Source organism: Vicia villosa, linkage group LG7, assembly GCF_029867415.1.
Source record: "Vicia villosa cultivar HV-30 ecotype Madison, WI linkage group LG7, Vvil1.0, whole genome shotgun sequence".
NCBI lineage: Eukaryota > Viridiplantae > Streptophyta > Magnoliopsida > Fabales > Fabaceae > Vicia > Vicia villosa.
Window position 1 is genome coordinate 101,177,245 of NC_081186.1, and position 20,452 is coordinate 101,197,696.

A 20,452-nucleotide genomic window follows, 5' to 3' on the forward strand; every position below is an offset into this window, starting at 1 on the left:
TGCTGTAATTATCAGCAAAATGCTCTGGAGTAATTAAAATCAACAGACAGTGCTATCTGTTATGTTCATCTTGTTTGATTATTTTCAAAGCCAAGTAGTTACACAATGAATATGAGAGAGGACAGAGACACTCCATTATATTATCCTCCCTTCTATTTTTAAAACAATTTTTTTTTTTGTTTATGAACTAGATATTTATGATTGGATTTGAATTAAAAAAATTCTAGTTATTTTAGAAGATAATTATGTATCTCATTCAAGTGTTCTTAAGTTGTTTCTAAAATAAAGTCACTTTAATAAAAGTAATAATCTAAGAACTCTCAACAAATCAAACAATTAGTTATAAATATTTTTTAATGCTAAAAAGTACTTGCAAAATAAAGTGATCAATCAAAAGAGACTAATCTTTGACACCAATTGAAGGTATTCAAAAACACCCAAAAAAAAATAATGTTTGAATTGTGTTGACAGGTTGTTTTAATTAAGTTATTTATCAAATAATTTTTAGCATTTAGATTACAATTTGGTTTCTAGCATTTTATTTCCTCTATCATTTTGTCTTTGTTTTCTTTAATCTATTGTGGGTTGAAAATTTGGATTTTTTTTTCTCATATGAACTAGTATTTATGAGTTTTGTGTAAAAATTGTTTACTTTATATTTGGTGTATATTGAGATACTGGTCTTTTATTTACTGTGCGTGACTACTTGTGCTAGACTCTATGTTGTCAATTTGTATTCAGGGGAAGTATTAAATTTTGACTGAAGATTTCACTTTGTAATTATCATATAACTAGAAGTCATAATATGTGTGCGTAGTGTATTGAAGTTTTATATATTGGCGGCATATTCCACCAAAATATTGGCTACATATAATATTTTTCGGAGTAGAGTTTCCCTGCTAAAACCAATATGTTGCATAGTATATATTAAAAGCCAAATGTACTATTTCTCACTTTATGTTTGTCTTAATAATATTTTGATATTTTATATTGAGTTTCAAATTAAAATAAAATTGGTGTTTTAAGACTTTGCATTAATAGTATTTTTGTTTATATTTTTGACCAATGATGTAAATGTCTCATGATTAATAAGCTCATATGATTACACTTTGAAACCGGGATGCCCCATACCACCTACGTCATCGGAATGAAATCTTCATCATACCGAACTTGCCGAGACGTGGCCGAATGTATTTGTTGATAGGATGCATGAGTTCGAAAGATTGAAGAATATTGATAAAATCTCGAATGCGTAAAAGTCAAAATTGAAACCACTAATAGATTTAGCCGGCGACAGTTTTTTTGATGTATTTATCTAGTTTCAAAGTGTAATAAATGCACTCTATAACATTGCTATATAATTCTTTTTTGTGTTTGTATGTTTTTGTGTTTTTTGTGCTGCTACTGCTTTCTGTTCTGGTTTAAAAATAGCAGGAAAACTTCCATAGATCCCTCTACTGAAGGGTATTAAAATGAAAATTATAGGTCTTTACTGTAGATGCATCTACGGAAAGGTGTTACGTATGACCCTTTCGTGGATACATCTACGAAACTTATTGTGTGGTTCATATTCTCCAAAGGCTTCTATAAATTTGGGGTTTCTAGGTTTTCATTACACACAAGCACAAACCCTAAACGCAAACATAAAAATGTCTCGCATTAGGCCAGATGGATATCACCGAACATTAATGAAGCGTCCCGATCCTGAACCGGAATACCGCATAAGGGATGGGCATGTCATTTTCTCTCCCGTCAAACCACTCGTGCCGGTGAAGTTTTGGAATATCCATTCCTTCGACCAACTCAAGAGGACTATCATGTCTTTTTTAGAGGGGGAATACAAACTTGGAGAAGAAATCAAAAGGATCCAGAGGCTTAGAACAAGTACCTCATCTGCGATCGGAAAAACGGAACGTTGGTGGGTTGAAGTGAAATGGGACATGAATTGCATTCAAATGATACATGGATTAGAAGACATTGTTTTAAACGTTGTAATTTCTTAGATCTATAAGTTTTCTTAATTTTCTGTTTGATATTTCGGTGTAATATCGATTAAGCAATTGAATCAATGCAATGTCTTTTATGTTTAGAAATGCTTCTGTTTTGGTTTTCTGGGTACTGGGTTTATTCCGTAGATGCATATATGGAAGTTTTTTGTAGGTGCATCTACGAAACAGAACAACGTTAAATAAAAAAGGGTACTTCCAGAAATGTATCTACGGAAGCACATGGGCAAAATGATCAATTCGGTGGTGCGTAAGAGGGCCATGGGGTTGAGAGAAAAATTCTCAAATTTTTAGTCTCCATTTTAAATAAAAATCAGTTAAAAATCAGTTTTATAGTCTCTTAATATCAAATTTTATGGTTTTTTTATGTCCCTCATGACAAAAGAATCTCATTTAGCATACGTGACAAAAGAATTTCATTATTTAATTTTATTTTCTAAAATGATTTTTTTAATAATTAAATGTTTTTAATAATTTTAATAATTTTATTTTATACATATTTATTTACAAATTAAATATTACTATTTTAAAATATATATTTGGCCTTACAGTCCAACTTCTTTTGAAAAGTAACCAAATTTCTAACAATATAATAAATCCAGGTAAGAGTCTTTTATAAACCCTAGTTTTTGGGTTTCAAAATTCTATGTAGGACTTAAAAATATATTTACAGAGGTTCTCTTGAACTTGAGTTGTAGAGTTAGTGGGTGGTTTACCCTAGTTTCGTGACCAAGAAATGTGGTCATGAGAGGATTTTCTCTCCTTGGACCGTAGAGAAAGTGGTTTGTCCTTTTGACTGAGTTTTTTTCAGTTAATCATTTTAGGCCTATATCATCGTCCATGTTTATTGGGAGTGTGGACAGTGGGAACCCGCTTCAGGCACTTTCAGGAAACCATATGACTTCTTTGGGCAGCTCCTGACCTTGCACGGTAGCTCGCCCCTCACCATGGGGCCTTTCCTTCGGGTGGTCAGGGGCTTCGTCGGATAACTCAGCCTTCACCTTTATGTAAGATGTCCTTTCTTGGGGCCTATTAAAAATATAACCCTATAAATACATTTAGGGAACATACGATTCATTGGAAGGAGTTTTCAGGTTTCAAATACCAACATGACATTATTAGGGATGTCTTGTTTGATATATTTCGGCGGGTCAAAATAATTCTATGAAGAAAGAGACACTTGTGAATTTCTTAACTGATTCACATGAGGGGAGATCGACATTGAAGTCCGCAGGTGTTTTGGTGTATGGATGAATAAGAGTGAAACATTCTTGTGTGGATTTGACTACAATTTCTCCGTCGGTGAAATTGAGGACCATATGTTTTATTGTGGAACAAGTAGCTCTCAAAGCTGCTTCAAGGAAAATATTCAAACATTAAAAAACGTGCTCCGACAACCAACGTGCTTTCGTACTATTTACTTTTGATATTTTTGATTTTCTAATATTAGAAGCAACATAAAATTTCTCAATAAATTAATTTATTGGTTTCTAAAACAATTCCATAAAATTTATGTAAATAAATTAGTTAATTTAAACATACCTTAAATTCAGATTTACTTTTATAAAGCACTTACATTTTTAATGATGGTAACAAAGGTTTCCTCATAAGAAAAATGTTGGGCTTGAGCTCAACGGCACAAGCAACAAACACACCTATAAAGCAGCCGAAACTGTTTCAATTTCTTCATAGAGCTCAAACGTGAGAGAGAGCAGAGGAGTTTCTTGCGTCCATGTTTCAATTTCTTCCTCAGGTATTATTTCTATCACTCTTTCAATATTATTATGATTATTCATCTCTTGTACCATTATTCTAATTCATACAGCTACAATTTTCTTATTTGCTTTATCTGATACTGTATTTCAAATTAATCATCTCAAATTTTGATTTTTATCTCATAATTCATTTTATCAAACCCTAAATATTACAAACGGCATGTTTTTGGTGCAATGATTTTTTTGATACAATGCTATTAAAAGTAAGTAGTTTTGTAATTTATAAGACTAAAAAGTGGTTACGATTATAATAAAAATTACATAACTAAAAACGGGTTTAACATTTAATTTATATATATATATATATATGCAGGTTAACCTTAATTAATTATTAATGGATGGAAGTGAGAGAATTAAATCACTTAAGAAGTTCAGTTGCTCCAATTCAGACTCTAAGTCGCATGATCATGATCATGATCATGATCATGATCATGATCATGATCATGCGAAGAAGAATATGAATCAAAGCTCATATTGTACCGAAAGTTGTAACGTGGTTTCGGAGCCGCTTCTCCCTCAAGACTTGATTTTTGATATCCTTACTTTTGTTTCTGCAAATTGCTTGATTAACTCTGCAAGGTATGTTTGTAAGACTTGGGCTGCTATTATTACCAGCTTCGGTTATTCTAAAGCCCACGAACGACGTGCACGTTCTAAATACGGTCTTTACATTGAAAGTTTCATGTCAGAGTTTGGTTCCTATTCTTTGGAATTTATAGATGATTTGGATGGCGAGTTTGAAAGGACTGAATTGAGAATACCTCGAAGAATGGGAAAGATATTATGTAGTTGTGATGGCATTTTACTACTTTCACATCATTGTTTTAGACATGTCTTTGTAGTGAACCCCATTCTCAAGTGCTGGCTTAGAATTCCTCCTTTTCCTATTTCTAGGCAGCTTACGGATGCTACGTGTCAATGCGCTATAGCACATGTTCCACGCACTTCCAAATTCAAGCTGTTTCTTGTGGATCTTCTCAAAATTTCGGGTGTTGTTCGGTATGTTTTCTATGTATTAAGAATTGGAATAGATAACTCATGGAAAGAGATTGCTAGAAGAGAACCTCCCCCTGGTTGGGTTAGTTATTTAGAACCAATTTATAGTGGAGGTAACAATCTTTATTGGAGAACAATTGATGAGATAATTGTGATGGATGTTGACAGGGAAATTATTGTACGAGAATATCCACTTCCCCCTGACTCGTTGCTTGGTGATTGGCTTCCAAAATATTTATGGACGGGAAATCGTCTTTCTTGTATTTCCCCTCAAGGGAAATGTTTTTCTACATTATATAAAGTTTTTATTTTGGATTTTGACTCAGGAGAATGGTTTCTTTATCATGAGATAGGACCTTTTGATTATGTGGCTGCTTATGGTCATGAGCTTCATGTTTTGTTTGAGATATTTCGTTTCTGGATCAATGATCAAATTATCTTTGAAGCAAACCCAGAAGAAAACAGTCCTGACCGCCAGGAAAACTTTTATTTTGGTTACAATGTCAAAACAAGAAAATTGACAAAGATTGAGGGCATTGACGATGGAAATTTTAAGGTATGGCTTCACAGTAGCAGTCTAGTTTCATTGCCATACTCCTAGTGATGTTTGGTGGGGTTGTCTTAATTTATTTATTAATCAAAGTTAGATTTTGGAAACTCGCTCGATTGATTCGTTTTTGCTTATGTTTTGTTTTGACAAAGGCGTGTTTGCTTAGTTAGTTAGGCTTTTCTTAATTCTTATCTCCGAATAACAAACATATAATTGAAAATGTGACAGATTGGTTGTTGCACCAACAAATTTGGTTTGAAGTTGATACTCATCTAAACTGTATACATTACAACTATTCTCTCAAACATTACAACTTTTAGGTGTTAAGTTTGTCTGCACAAAGCTATAGTTTTTCTTTACTATCTTGACATAAATCCAAAATAAACTTCAATGGTAGATTTTCAAAATATTATAATTTCACAAAATATTATAATTTCACAAGTTTATTTTTTAAATTAAAATTTTAAACATAGTCACCACATACAATAAAATAGTACAAAATACACATTCAAATAAATTTTTATCAACTGGAAGAAGAGAGAAGTGTGTTAATCCAGTTGCAAAACTGCTGACTGAAACCAGACTTTAAGAGAATTTTTCTCAAAAACTCTCAGCTTATGATATCAAATGCCTTGGCAATGTGCACTTTCAAAGCTAAATTACCATGTTTATTCTTGTTATCCATTGCTTTATACTATTCTTGAGACTTTGGAGCTTTTTGCCTAAAATATACATACGTCATCCTACAACACTGTTGTTCCAGGAGGTAGCAATAAAAACTCTGTAATTTTCATAAAGGGTTTATATTTCCATAAACTTGAACTGAGAAGCAACCCTAATTTAAGAAAATAAAGATTCAACCAGTATGGGGTGATGGTCAGATCTCAATCTAGGAGAAGTGGTGGTTAGCAACTTAGCATAGTGTGACAAGCATCAAACCAATTATTGTTGCAAATGGCTCTGTCCGACTTTCTCTCTACTGAGGCTCTACCAGACCTGCCATTATACCAGGTGAAAGTAGGACCTTTAGCTGTGAGCTCTATCAAACTATTGTTATCTTTCCAGACCTTGAATTCATTCAATCTATGCTCATGTGCCCCAAGAATAGAGTTATAATCTCCCACTAAATACCTAGGAACATTATCATTGGATAAACCACGAGATAAATCTCTCCAAATATCCCTTCTTTTGATATGATACATGAATGCATAAATAGCGGCAAAGCAAACCTTGATGTTCTCAATTAAATAGAGAAAACAACAAACCGATCTCGATTAAATAGAGAAAACAACAAACTGATCTGAGGTAATTTGGACTTGAGGGACTATAGTTTTCTTACATATGCACCAAATATTTAGTTCTAGGATGTTTCTATTATTGATTGCAAATAGATTGAGACCAAGCCTATCCCAAAAAGCAGGGAATCTTATATGTTTCATCCAGGTTCATCTAAAATACACAGGTAAGGTTTATGAGTCTTTATGATGTTTTTTAGAGCCAATTTAGTTGGGGAATTGGCAAGTCCTCTCACATTCTAAATAAAGGCTTATGAGAACGAACTTTGTTTCTGGTGCTATGAGTTTCCTTAGTATCAATCCAATCTTCACGAAACTCAATTTTTCTCACATTTTTGTTATCGGTATCAGAAAACAATTCATTCAACTTGGATGTCAAGACAAGAGATGTAGTGCATTTGGAGCCAAAAGTCTACAAGAGGTTTATCTTTGTTAAATTACACTTCTATCTTAATAAAAAATTGAGGAAGAAGCATTTTGAGATATTTTTCTCAACAACAGATGACCGATATTTATATAATTTTGAATTCATTCTGAACCACAAAAAACGGTCGGTACAATTACAACCATACAAAGGGCCTGTTTGTTTTGACTTTTTTTAAAAATGATTTTTATAGTGTTACAAAATTTTGTGGAAAAAAAATTTACAAATAAACTTTTGATAAAAGCTTCAAATGAAAATTTTGTTTGAATAGTTATTCTTAAAATGTGATTTTAGGTATTTCATCTATTTATGGGAACAAAATTTGGATATGAAAATTTCAAAAAATCACTTAATTTTGAAGCTATTTCAAATAGATTTTCATAAAAATCATTCTTGAAATACAACTTTTTGAAAAACTTGCGATTTTGACTAAGTTTTGGTCTTCAATAATCTATGTTTATGTTCTAGGATGTCAAAATTAGTGTTTCATTTTAGAAAAAACGAATATAAAAAAACTTGTAATATTTTAAAAAACGGTTTTGAAAAATCTATTTTCAAAAATACAAAAAAAAAATCCATTTTTTTAAAACTGAAACAAACTGGTCCAAAATTGTCGGCAAAATCCTGACAGTCAAAAATTTTATATAATAAAACTACCATAAATTTCACATTGGGTAAAATTTCCAGTATAAAATTGCAAATTTTGAAAAACTCAGAAATAATTGACACTTACTAGTAGAATTTTTGAAAAATTCCGATATTAATTCATATCAAATATTTCAAATACACTATCGAAAATTTAGTTGTCGATTTCCTATCCGAAATTTTGTTCCAACATTTGATTCCCATTCCCAATTTGAACAAGGATAGTTTTGAAATAATCAAAATAGGGGTGAAGTTAAATTCTCTATGGGTGCAAAGAAAAAAAAAAAAAGCTTGAGCGGTTGAGCCCAACCACATAACATTACAGAAAGAAAGCGAACGTGAGCGAGACAGAGGGACGGCGGCGAGCGTTGGAGAAGGAGGAGATTCTTTCATCTCCATTTCTTCTTCAGGTATGACTATCACTCTTTCAATGCTCATCCAATTCATTGAACTTGAATTAAACCCAAACAATTTCCTTTATCTGAAACCCTAAAATTTTCTCAAACCCTAAAAGTATGCAGGTTAACATGATTTGATTAAAAATGGGTAAAAAGGGAGTTAAGGAGTTCAGTTGCTCTGATTCAGACTCTAACTCACATCAAGTGATTTCAAAGCCACTTCTCCCTCAAGACTTGATTTTTGATATCCTTACTTTTCTTTCTATAAATTGTTTAACTAACTCTGCAATGTATGTTTGTAAGACTTGGGCTGCTACTATTACCAGCTTCCGATTTGCTGAAGTCCATCAACGCCGTGCACGCTCTAAACATGGTCTTTACGTTCAAAGTTTGGTGTCAGGGATTAGTTCCTATTTCTTGGAATTCAAAAATGATGATGTGAATGGCCAATACGAAAAGTTTGATTTGGGAACACCTGAAGGAATGGGAGATGTAATCGCTAGTTGTGATGGCATATTGCTTCTATCGAATGATTCTAGCCAAATTTTTGCTGCGAACCCCAGTCTCAAGTGCTGGCTTAGAATTCCTTGTTTTCCTAGTTCTGTGCGACTTGAAAATATGATCATTAGGTTTCAGTGTACTATAGCACGTGTTCCTGGCACTTCCGAATTCAAAGTGTTTCTTTTGGATGTCCTTGATGTTTTGGGTTCTGCGTGGTTTTTTTTCCATGTGCTGAGAATTGGAATAGATAACTCATGGAAAGAGATAGCTAGAAGAGAAGCTCCCCTTAACCAATTACTTTGTTGGAAACCAATTTATAATGGAGGCAATGATCTTTACTGGGTAACAATGGATGAAGTGATTGTGATGAATGTTGACAAGGAAATTGTTGTAAGTGAATATCCGATTCGTGGTTGTTTGGTTGATGGTTTGGGTAAAACATTTTTATGGATGGGAGATTGCCTTTCTTGTATTGACCATGAAGATATTTATGGAACATTTAAAATCTTCGTTTTGAATTTTGATTCAAGAAAATGGTCTCTTTATCATGAGATGGGACCTTTTGATTACGGGGCTGCATGTGGTCATGAACTTCATGTTTCGTCCGTGTCCTTTCGTATGTGGATCAATGATCAAATTATCTTTCACGCCGATGAAGGTTTTGCCAGCTTGAAAAACATACATTTTGGTTACAATGTCAAAACGAGACAATTAACAAAGATTGACGGCATTAATAAGGGCGGTTTTGTGGTATGTCGTCACATCAACAGTCTAGCTTCATTGCCAAGTACAACTACTGATGTCTAATGGTGTTTGCTTAGTGACTTTTATTGACAATTGACTACTTGGACTGAGACAACTCCTGTGCTCTTTGTTGCTTTTCTTAACCTCAGAAGACAAACACAGTTGAAAATGTTTTTCATATTAGCAATAGCAATGTGTTGTAAGCATCTGTCAACAATGTCCATACAAAAAGACAATGTATAATGCTTGTCCATACTATGGTTAAACATTCAACTTGTGATTTAGTTTCCTTATTACCTTTTATCTTGTTTTTTTCTGTGTGTGTGCATGTGTTTAGTGATGTTTTGTGCTTGGCATAGTCAAGCAGGCTTGCCTAACTTTAAAATGGCGCTCCTAAGATAACTTTAGGATAAATAATAGTTCACGTAACTTGAAACATCTTAGATCTAGGTCAATGCATATGACCAGAGTGGGTTATGGACTTTGTATGATAGCAGTATGCTTTGATTCCACTGCAGTCTTATGTTTCTTGAACTTCTTCTGGTTGTTTTTTTGACACATTGAACTTCTTTCTATGAATCATCAAAATGTATTGAACTGTTGAAACTTGGAATTTGCGTTACAATCACGCATTTATATGCTGAAATTGTGTGCACCAAGCTCAGTTAAATGTGAAGTAAGATCAAAATATACAGTGCTATATGTTTTGTTCATCCTTGTTATAATACAGTAAGATGCTTATACAGAAAAGCAAAAACTTATCAAGGACAACGCATGTTACCACAATTTATAGAAAAATCTAAGAAATATAATTTGCGGAACACATACTATAATACATTGAGGCCTAAACACCCCATGTTTCCTCGATCTAGGAAAAGGAGGAATTCTAAGCCAGCACTTAAGAATGGGGTTCACAAGGGAAACTTGTTCAGATGCATCCAAAACTCATTACATTTACTTGTTCCATAGATGCATTTACGAAACATTCTGCAACTTTCGAACCTCAACAATGGCATTTGTACTGTTCAAAATATTGCAAAACTCAACAAACAATACCTACTGATTAAATTGAGTACCGATTAAATTGGATTTTGAACAAGTCGAAATGAATTTTGAACGTTTACTTGTATCCTAACTTTATTACGGGAAATACTCGAAAATAACTCGAAAACTCAAAAACTTACCGATTAAATTGAGTTTTGAAGATGTTTGAATGTGTTGATTGTTGATGTTGATGTTCAAATGCCGAACTCGAGAGAAAACAATGGAGTTTGATGGAAGTTTGATTTTTGATGTTGAGAGAGATTGAGAGCTTGAAAATATGAAAAGTAAAGAATGAGGGAGGAGAAGCGTATGAAGTGAATATAAGATCAGAATAAATGTATTTACGAAACAAAACAACGTGAAACAAAAAATTGCTTTTGGAAGTACATTTACGAAAGCAGGGAAACATTTTAGAGAACTCACATGGTGCAAGAGAAATCCAAAGGTGGGTAAGATAACATAAGTTCTAAGAGATGATTCAACTTTTTCTATGCTTTAAAAGACAAATTGTTTTTTTTTTAAATTTTCATATTTATTTTCTTTAGTTCTAATTGATTAATATTTTATTTTTAATTGATTTTAAAAATGAAACTTTCTACTTACAATTATAAAATAACCTATGATTTATTTTTATTATTTATAAAATAAAATAATTTAAAATATGAAGATTTGTAATTGAATTTCTAAAAAATTCCCATATTTAATTTATAATTGATAGTTATAAATCTATTTGATTTTATCATATTTCAAAATAAAATAATATAAGAGGCAAAATTATATCTCAATATATTTCTCAAATATATCTTTTAGTAACGAAATTAAAAATAAACTTCAAAATATAATTTTAGAAGTGAAGTATAATTGCATAGATAAGGGTTAAAATTTTCCAAAGCCAACGTGAGAGACGTGAGTACGGCGGCAAGCGGAGGAGCATCTTTACTGATGTTTCTATATATCTTCATAAGGTATCACTATTTCAATCTTTTGTTCATCTCTACCATCATGATTATCAATATTTATAAGACTAAATGCATGTAGTTTTGTAGTAATATATAAGACTAATAAGTGGCTACAATTAAAAACAATTTTTTTTTTTTACAAAATTATAAACATGTTTAACTTTTTTAATTTCTATATGCAGGTTAACCTTAATTAATTTAGAATGGATAAAAATTCTGATTCAGATTCTAAATCACATGATCATGCCTATAAGAATATGAATCAAAACTCAAATAATATTGAGAGTTGTAATGTGATTTCAAAACCACTTCTCCCTGAAGATTTGAATTTTGATATCCTTACTTTTGTGCCTCTTATTTGCTTGATTAACTCTGCAAGGCATGTTTGCAAAACTTGGGCTGCTACTATTACCAGCTTTGGTTTTTCTGAAGCCCATAAACGCCGTGCACGTTATAAACATGGTCTTTACGTCGAAAGTTTCATGACAGGAGTTAGTTCTTATTTCTTGGAATTCAATGATGATGTGATCAATGGAGAATTTGAAAGGACTTATTTGGGAATACCTCAAGGAATGGGAAAGATAATCAGTAGTTGCGAGGGCTTATTGCTGCTTTTGAATACTTCTGGACAAGTTTTCCTTGTGAACCCCATTCTTAAATGCTGGCTTAGAATTCCTCCTTTTCCTAGTTCGAGGAAACATGGGGTGTTTAGGCCTCAATGTACTATAGTACGTGTTCCACGCACTTCTGAATTCAAGCTGTTTCTTTTGGATATCGTTACTATTTTGAGTGAGGTTTGGTATGTTTTCTATGTGCTAAGAATTGGAATAGATAACTCATGGAAAGTGATAGCAAAAAGAGAACTTTTGGCGCCTCACGGGCTTCTTTTTTCGGAACTAATTCATAATGGAGGTGATGGTCTTTACTGGAAATCAAATGATGAAATAACATATATATTGAGAGAGATAGATGTTGACAAGGAAATTATTATTACACGTGAATATCCAGTTCTCTGGCGTTCAAACATTTTATGGATGGGAAAGTACCTTTCTTGTATTACCAGCTGCGAAGATCTTTCTAGACCATTTCAAGTCTTTATTTTGGATTCTGATTCAAGGGAATGGTCTTGTTATCATGAGATGGGACCATTTGATTATGTGGCTGCATGTGGTCACGAGCTTGATGTTCGATATAAGTATGCGTGCTTTCGTTTGTGGATCAATGATTTAATTATCTTTGATATAGACAGACAGCAAAACCGAAGAGGAGCTAATACTCAGAGCCCGAAAAACATATATTTTGGTTACAATATCAAAACTAGAAAATTGACAAAGATTGAGGGCATTGACATGGGCAGTTTTGAGGTATGGCTTCACACTAACAGTCTAGCTTCATTACCAAGTATGGCTACTGATGTTTAATGGGGGGTTGTTTCAGTTTATTTGTCAGATTTTGGAAACACTTGATTCATGGTTTCTTAGTTTTTCTTTTTGTTTTGAAAAGGGTGTGTTTGCTTAATTAGTCATATTTTTATCGCCAAATGACAAGTTACTTGGCCTCGAGACATATCTTGTGTTCTATGTTGCTTTTCTTATCCTCAAAACATAAAGTTAAAAATGTGCCAGATTGGTGGTTTTACAAACAAATTTGGTTTGAAGTTGATACTTTTCAGTAAATTTATCCACTTATAAATATCTATATGTTGAAGAAAACATGGTTGTGACCGCGACTAAGATCAATCAGTAATATTTTGATCTGATATGCATGTAGTAAATGCAGAAATTGTATTGGACTGTTTTGACTCAACTGCAGTCTTATGTTCCTTGAACTTCGTTTGATATTTTTTGACACATTGAACTTCTTTCTATGAAACATCAAAAGGTATTGAACCATTGAAACTTGGAACTTTTGTTACAAAAGTACTTTTAGGTGCTGAAATTGTCAGCACAATGCTCAGTAATACAGAAAAGAAAAGAAAAATCTTATCAAGGACAACACATGATGAAGCCTGTGACTGTTTTGGATTAATAGTAACTGAGCTTTGCATGGTTTTTTTTTTCACTCAATTTTTATCTGGTCTAATAGCTTAGATGCCTGATCTATTTTTCATTTTTATCTGCTATATTTTGAAAAGAATAACTCTTTCAAAGTTTTGGAAAATTTCTCTATTACCTTAAAACTTTTAAAATAGAAAAAAGGAATATTAAAAATATTCAAAACCAAAAAAGTTCAAAAATTGAAACATCATTTATCACTTCTTTATCACTTCTTTTATGAACTGTTTTATAGAAAGTTGTATTAAAATGAAGCACTAGGGGTGCTTAACCCAAATACAACCAAAAGAGACCGGATTGAGATTTACACAAACCAATTGAATAAAATCCTACATGAAGGCGGATAACAGGCAAAACAACCACATATTCTTATCAATGTTCAAAGGACCTATTTTCCTAGCTACAAACCAATCCCAAGACAATTTTTTTGAAGCGTGGAATATCAAAAGAAAAGGTTCCAAATACACCCTACTCTCAAGGAAACTTTATATATTGTGAAGGGCTACTCCCATGTTAAGATTGTTGGATGAGAGCGACATCACTTTAGTTCTCGCAAAAGCCCATAAAGGAGCCTGCAGCAGCCATATCGACGGAAAAGCTCTCGCCCACAAGCTATTAAGAGCAGATTATTACAGTACTACATTGTTTAAATACATCATCGCCTTCGTCAATAAATGTGATCAATTATAGAGACATACTGACCTTCACCACACCCCGATAGAGTTCATCCAACCGATGACCTCACTTTGGCCATTCTAATTTGTTCTAATTTACCCATTTCTTTTGTTAGCTTCTTACAAAAATGCAAAATAAATCTTTATAGGAAAAGTGAAAGATTACCTCGTCATCTTGATAATTTGTCATGAGACAAATGTTTGCTTCTTCCTTGTTTGAGGATTCCATATCATCGTTGTCCTTGGATTTGTATGCTCTCTTTCCTTTTCTCTGGAATTTCTTGAACTTTCTTTAATTTTTGTTTCTTCTCTAGCTTTGATTTCTTGAACTTTCTTTGATTTTTGTGTCTTCTCTAGCTTTGATGTGTCTTTTCTCTCCACATTGATGACATGCATGAATAAACAAGAAACTTTCTTCACTTTGCTTTTGGAGCCTTGAAGTTTGTATTTCATGCTTTAGGAATTCCTTGAATTTACGAAACATGGATTCCATGAATTCATTACTTTTACTTTGACACTCTTTATCTTATGACTCCATATCTTTAATGCCTATGGATTTAATGCGATACTTTTCTTCTTTTTCTTGTCATTTTCTTTGTTATCAGCAAGTCTTTTAAGTTCTATCTCGTGTTCATGCAATATTCCAAAAACAGTGTGTGTATGTGTGTCCATAGTTGCTAAATTCTTAGATTCAAAATCGTTGTGACTTTGAGTTGCCAAGTACGGTTTAGGCATCTAAGAATTTTTTACAACTAGTTCCTCATTTGAAAATATTTTTTTCAAAATTCTCATATGACTCACGATATGGGTGAATCGTGTTTGCATTTGATTTATGCTCTCTTCAGGTTTCATTCTGAGTAGTTCATACTCATGGGTTAATGTGTCCATATTTGCCCTCTTTACCTCAGTAGTTCATTCATGGGTAATTTGGAGGATATCCCGCATTTATTTTTCAATTTCGCATGAGAAACTCCCAAAAGCTCATCAAGACCCATAGCGGTAGTGATGACAGCTTTCGCCTTGAAACTGTGCTGCATATTTTTTTATCATCTTTGGTCCAATCCTTTTTAAGTTTATTTTCTACAACACCATTAACTTTGTGTGCAAGAACAATTGGACCTTCATTCACAACCTTCCGAATACCATGATCCATCCCTTCCATGAAAAACTGCATTTTCTCTTTCCACGAACCATATCTCTCTCCATTAAAGATTGGGTTTTTTTAGTGAAAAACTTAAAGTCATTTTTTCTCTTGAAACGATTAGTCCTTAACAAGAGTTAATCTCGAATGCTACTTATTCAACAAGTGATTTCAAGCACAAGAGGGGGGGGGGGGGGGGTTGCACGTGCTTTGTGATATTTAAAATTCGTCATTAATTTTAAACCTTTTTCGATTAAGATCATATTAGTAGTTTTGATTGAGTTAGTTGCAGCGGGAATAAGGTATTGAAAGTAAATTGAAAGGATATAGTTAGAGATATTACACCACAGATTTATATATATTTGGCCGAACATTTGGTCGAATGTTGGAAAGTGGTGTGTAATAAAGTACATACGAGCCTCATTTATATAGGAGCTGGAAAAACTAAAAACTGAAATAAACCATGGGCCAGATTAATTAGTCAATCGATTGGAATAACATTATAATCAATTGGCCAACACATTTTTGACCGATTAAATAGCCCAATAAGGAAATACTTGATATATAGTCGTTGCAGGTCATTAAGTTGTTGTCCCAATAGCTTGGTTAATCAGTTAGCCTTTCTAAAACTGATTAGCATAACATTCCAATCGATTGGCCAACAGAAAAAGTTTTTCCAATCAATTGGCTTAAGTATCTAATCGATTGGTTAGTACAAAAAGACTTTAGAAAGAGATTGCACAACTTCTTAATAACTTGGCTTGGCTTGGAAAATAATTTTCAAAATAAAAATATTTTAAAATTATTTTTAAAGTGTTTGTGATTCGCCTTTGTACTTCTAAGTTACTTCCTTACTTTTACTAAACTCGGTCCACTCAAACGGACAGACAAACATGACTTGACGAGCTTTCACACTTTATTCGAGGCTTCAAGATTCTTTGTTAGATTGCTTCTAATTATATAAGCACTTTAATCTTGAGTCTCATTTTGTTGATGAGGTATGAGATGTTTCTCTTGTTAGATCACCATCATCAATGTTGAAAGCTATTGTAACGTGCTTTAATCATCGTTGACGTCATCAAAACTTCGGAGAGAATCTTTTACGAGATAGTCAACTTTATACGTGCAAGCACATATATCCACAACAATGACATATAAGTTTGATCATCTCTTTCTAAGTTTGTGATTGTTAATTTTGTATTTGTTCATTCATACTTAGAATGATACTTTCATGGAGTGCTTTAACAATAATTGAGTTTTTTCTTTCCAATTTGAACCTTATAAATCTTTGGTCTGTGTTGGATTTCATTCTGCAACTTTGCTATGATACACAGTATTAAAGATTAAGCACTTCAAATATAATGCAATTCAAATATAATGCAATTAGGCTTATGTATCCAATTAAGGTTTAATAGTTCATTCGTCATGGTAATTTGTTGAGTTTTTATTTTTTGTCCCTATATCTTTTCTCATCCATCTATCTTAATCCTCCATCCTTCATCTATCTTGTTTTCGTCCTTGTATCTTTTTTGTCCCTGAATCTTTTTTCGTCCCTCTATCTTGTTGCTCTTGAAGAAGGAAGTGTTGTGACCATTATGAAATCTGGGCAAAATTTTAATTAACGCAAATTGACATGCTAAAATAACTCTTTAATGGATGTTGTTGACATCGACAATATCAAAGTTAACTCAATAAATTTTTAGAGAAATAGAAATATCAAATGTTTCTCCGTTTGAACCATCATCACAACTAAACTTTGAGTTTCAATTTTTGATAAATGTTCTATGTATACGGTTAACGTCATGGTGTTTATGTTTTTTGACTTGTAGGAAAAGTGAATGAAGAAAACAACCTAACAAAGCACATACTTTGGCTATGGTTTACATATGTTTTGTAATTAAGTAAGGGAAGACCATAATATGCGGAAATTTTTTCCCTCAAGAGATTTAACACGGCTGCATGCTCAGGGAAGAATTCGAGGAACTCTGACTAAGGTGAAAGAGGTCCTTACCATCTCTATCAACAGCTAGTGCTCTTGGATTCCAAATGTTACTTTTAGTGCTTAGTGCATAGGATGCAATAATAGACTGACTTAATTACAGCGGAAGGTTCCTTTCAGAAAAAAACAAATCCTTAAAGATTATTTTCTATGAAATCAAGAAGTGTATCATACGTTTGTTGGATTAGTATGAGTTGACTGAGTCTACGCAGAATTTTCAACTGATAGAAAGACTAGTGAAGCGACTAAATGCTGCAATTTTTATGGACACAAACAATAGCTATTTGCTATAAAAATCTCATGCACCAAATTGATTATATAATCTAAACATGGCTTCCTCTTTGCTTCTCTTTCTCCTCTGTCCACTGATATTTCAATCCAACTCTGTAGTAGCTCAAACCAAAAGCACCATAGCCATTGGTGATTCTTATACTGCAGAAACAAATATCTCTCCATGGTTGCTTTCACCTTCTGGGGACTTTGCCTTTGGTTTTCTTCCACTTAATAAAACTGATCTGTTTTTGCTTTCCATTTGGTATGCCAAAATTTCTGAGAAAACTGTTGTGTGGCATGCTAATGGAGACAGTCCTGCTCCAAAAGGGTCAAAAGTGGAACTCAATGCCAATGATGGGTTGGTTCTAACTTCTCCAAATGGTGACAGGTTATGGAATACTACTCAGGTACTCAGTGGTAGAGTTTCTCGCGGTGTGTTCAATGACACTGGCAACTTTGTGCTTCAGGACAGTGATTTCAACAGTGTGTGGGAAACTTTCGACTTTCCTAGGGACACCTTGTTGCCGTCTCAAGTTCTTGATAAAGGTGGAAAGCTTCGTTCAAAGCTTAAGGAGACGGACTTCAGGAAGGGAAGGTTTGAGCTCCATTTACAAAATGATGGTGATCTTGTTATGTATTCTATTAATTTACCATCTGATTATGCTAATGATAACTACTATGAAAGTCAAACTGTTGGGTCCAATACATCAAGTGCTGGAACTCAATTGGTCCTTGACAGATCAGGGGACTTGTATGTCTTAAGAGAGAACAATGAGAAATTCAACATGTCAGGAAGAAATGGAGAAGAAGATGTCTCGATAAAAGTCTCCAGCACTAATTTTTATCTTAGAGCAACTCTTAATTTGGATGGAGTGTTTTCACTTTTCAAGCATCCAAAGAATTCAACTGGTAGTGAAGGTTGGACTACAGTGTGGTCTCATCCTGAAAATATATGTCGATATACTATATCTGCTGGTAGTGGCGTTTGTGGATATAATAGCTTCTGCACATTGGGAGATGATAAGAGACCAACATGTCAGTGTCCCAAAAGTTACTCACTGATTGATCCTGATGATCCATATGGTAGCTGCAAGCCGGACTTCATACAAGGATGTGCAGAAGACGCACTAAGTACAAAAAGAAATGATCTCTATTACTTTGAGAATTTGACTGAAACTGATTGGCCCCTATCGGATGCTGCACTTCTAAAGCCTTTTACAGAGGAACTATGTATGAAAGCTTGTATGGAAGATTGCTTGTGTTCTGTGGCTATTTTCAGGTCAGGTGATAGTTGTTGGAAGAAGAAGTTACCACTCTCAAATGGGAGAGTTGATACCACACTCGATGGTGCCAAGGCCTTCTTGAAAGTGAGGAAAGATAAAACCTCCTTTGATTTTTCTCCAAATCCAATCGATGGGAACAAGAATAATAAGGAAACTTTGGTTTTGATTGTTTCTGTTCTTTTTGGTAGCTCTGCTATTCTCAATGGTTTATTGGTTGTAATGATATGTGCCGGCACCTCCATTTTTCAGTACAAGAAGAAGCCTAGAAGAGTCAGTAAAAGTGATACTTGCGTTGAAACCAATTTACGTTGCTTCACTTACGAAGAGCTTGAGGAAGCTACTAATGGATTTGACAAAGAGCTAGGAAGGGGAGCTTTTGGTATTGTTTATGAAGGAGTCATCAACAATAACACAAGTTCTGAAACTCGCGTGGCAGTGAAAAAGTTGAACAACTTTTTGTTGGATCAGGCTCATAAGGAATTTAGAAACGAAGTGAATGGCATTGGTCTCACTCATCACAAGAATTTGGTTCGTTTACTAGGATTTTGTGAGGGTGGATCTGAAAGATTGTTGGTTTATGAGTACATGAGCAATGGCACTTTGGCAAATTTTCTTTTCAATGGTGATGATGAGAAACAAAAACCAAGTTGGAAACTAAGACTTGAAATTGCAATAGGGGTAGCTAGAGGACTTGTGTATTTACATGAAGAGTGCATTACTAGGATCATCCATTGTGACATAAAGCCTCAAAACATACTCCTTGATGACAACTTCAATGCAAGAATTTCAGACTTTGGGTTAGCCAAGCTGTTGAACATGAATGAGAGCAAAACCAATACTGGCATAAGGGGAACAAAAGGGTATGTTGCGCTTGAGTGGTTCAAAAACATGACTATCACAGCTAAGGTGGATGTGTATAGTTATGGAGTAGTGCTACTTGAGATAATTTCATGTAGAAGATGCGTTCAAGAAATGGAACAGGAAGATGAAGAGAAAGCAATACTAACTGACTGGGCTTATGATTGCCACAAGGATGGTGTTGTAGATGCATTGGTTGAGGGTGACAGTGAGGCATTGGATGACAAAGAAAAATTGGAGAAATTGGTAATGATTGGTCTTTGGTGTGTTCAAGAGGATCCATATCTTAGACCAACCATGAGAACTGTGGTACATATGCTTGAGGGTATTGTTGAAGTGCAAGTTCCACCATACCCCTCACAAATTAGTATTCAATATTCTCTAAATTAGTAAGTTTGTAAGCAAGATTGTCAACTTGTTCTAATTCTTGTTGTGTTGTTTTAAGTGTATTGTAATATTTACATTTATGATTGTGTATCAAGCTGTGGTTGTATGTACACCTTCAAGACTAGTTGTGGCAACTTAGATTTCCATATTAAGGTAGGCTGCTATATAGAATAATAATATTTATGTTTATTATAAAATAATTGTAAAAAATAGATTTTATTCTAAAATATTAGTGTCTTTTTCCTATTAACCCCCCTGAATCTAATATTAGTGTGAAAAATATTAGTGTTCGTAAGAGCCAATTGTTTAGGATGTGATAAATTTTACATCATATTCAAGAAAATCCAAATTTGATTTTAGTGCATGATACAAATTTTTATCATTGTTTAATGATATGATTACTTAATGTGAATAGACAACAAACATATTCTTGTTTAGAAGAAAAC

General features: G+C 33.5%; 4 protein-coding genes across 7 annotated transcripts; all 4 read left to right on the forward strand.

The window, feature by feature from the left end:
• The first annotated feature begins 3,611 nt into the window (after window positions 1–3,611).
• On the forward strand, window positions 3,612–5,554 carry LOC131618055 (uncharacterized). Its single transcript, XM_058889320.1, has 2 exons — window positions 3,612–3,759; window positions 4,095–5,554. Exon 2 carries the CDS (start codon window positions 4,116–4,118, stop codon window positions 5,376–5,378), a length of 1,263 nt encoding a protein of 420 aa, XP_058745303.1. The 5' UTR covers window positions 3,612–3,759; window positions 4,095–4,115; the 3' UTR covers window positions 5,379–5,554.
• A 2,325-nt stretch (window positions 5,555–7,879) lies between these two features.
• LOC131618056 (uncharacterized) lies at window positions 7,880–9,618 on the forward strand. 4 transcript variants are annotated; one of them, XM_058889323.1, is made up of 3 exons: window positions 7,881–8,101; window positions 8,206–8,293; window positions 8,393–9,618. In XM_058889323.1, the coding sequence occupies exons 2-3, from the start codon at window positions 8,234–8,236 to the stop codon at window positions 9,395–9,397; spliced, it is 1,065 nt and encodes a 354-aa protein (XP_058745306.1). In that variant the 5' UTR covers window positions 7,881–8,101; window positions 8,206–8,233; the 3' UTR covers window positions 9,398–9,618. The 4 variants fall into 4 exon arrangements, with proteins under 4 accessions (XP_058745305.1, XP_058745306.1, XP_058745307.1 ...); XM_058889324.1 differs by having other exon boundaries at window positions 8,213–8,293; XM_058889322.1 differs by having other exon boundaries at window positions 7,880–8,101; window positions 8,213–9,618.
• A 1,658-nt stretch (window positions 9,619–11,276) lies between these two features.
• LOC131618057 (uncharacterized) lies at window positions 11,277–12,963 on the forward strand. Its single transcript, XM_058889325.1, has 2 exons — window positions 11,277–11,343; window positions 11,520–12,963. The coding sequence occupies exon 2, from the start codon at window positions 11,541–11,543 to the stop codon at window positions 12,756–12,758; it is 1,218 nt and encodes a 405-aa protein (XP_058745308.1). The 5' UTR covers window positions 11,277–11,343; window positions 11,520–11,540; the 3' UTR covers window positions 12,759–12,963.
• A 4,436-nt stretch (window positions 12,964–17,399) lies between these two features.
• On the forward strand, window positions 17,400–20,270 carry LOC131616198 (G-type lectin S-receptor-like serine/threonine-protein kinase LECRK2). The gene has a single exon (XM_058887464.1). The coding sequence runs from the start codon at window positions 17,535–17,537 to the stop codon at window positions 20,007–20,009; it is 2,475 nt and encodes an 824-aa protein (XP_058743447.1). The 5' UTR covers window positions 17,400–17,534; the 3' UTR covers window positions 20,010–20,270.
• The last annotated feature ends 182 nt before the right edge of the window (window positions 20,271–20,452 follow it).

What these genes read in the sequence shown, in the direction of transcription:
- LOC131618057 (XM_058889325.1), top strand. Translation starts at nt 11,541, where the DNA reads ATGGATAAAAATTCTGATTCAGATTCTAAATCACATGATCATGCCTAT.
- LOC131618056 (XM_058889322.1), top strand. Translation starts at nt 8,234, where the DNA reads ATGGGTAAAAAGGGAGTTAAGGAGTTCAGTTGCTCTGATTCAGACTCT.
- LOC131616198 (XM_058887464.1), top strand. Translation starts at nt 17,535, where the DNA reads ATGGCTTCCTCTTTGCTTCTCTTTCTCCTCTGTCCACTGATATTTCAA.
- LOC131618055 (XM_058889320.1), top strand. Translation starts at nt 4,116, where the DNA reads ATGGATGGAAGTGAGAGAATTAAATCACTTAAGAAGTTCAGTTGCTCC.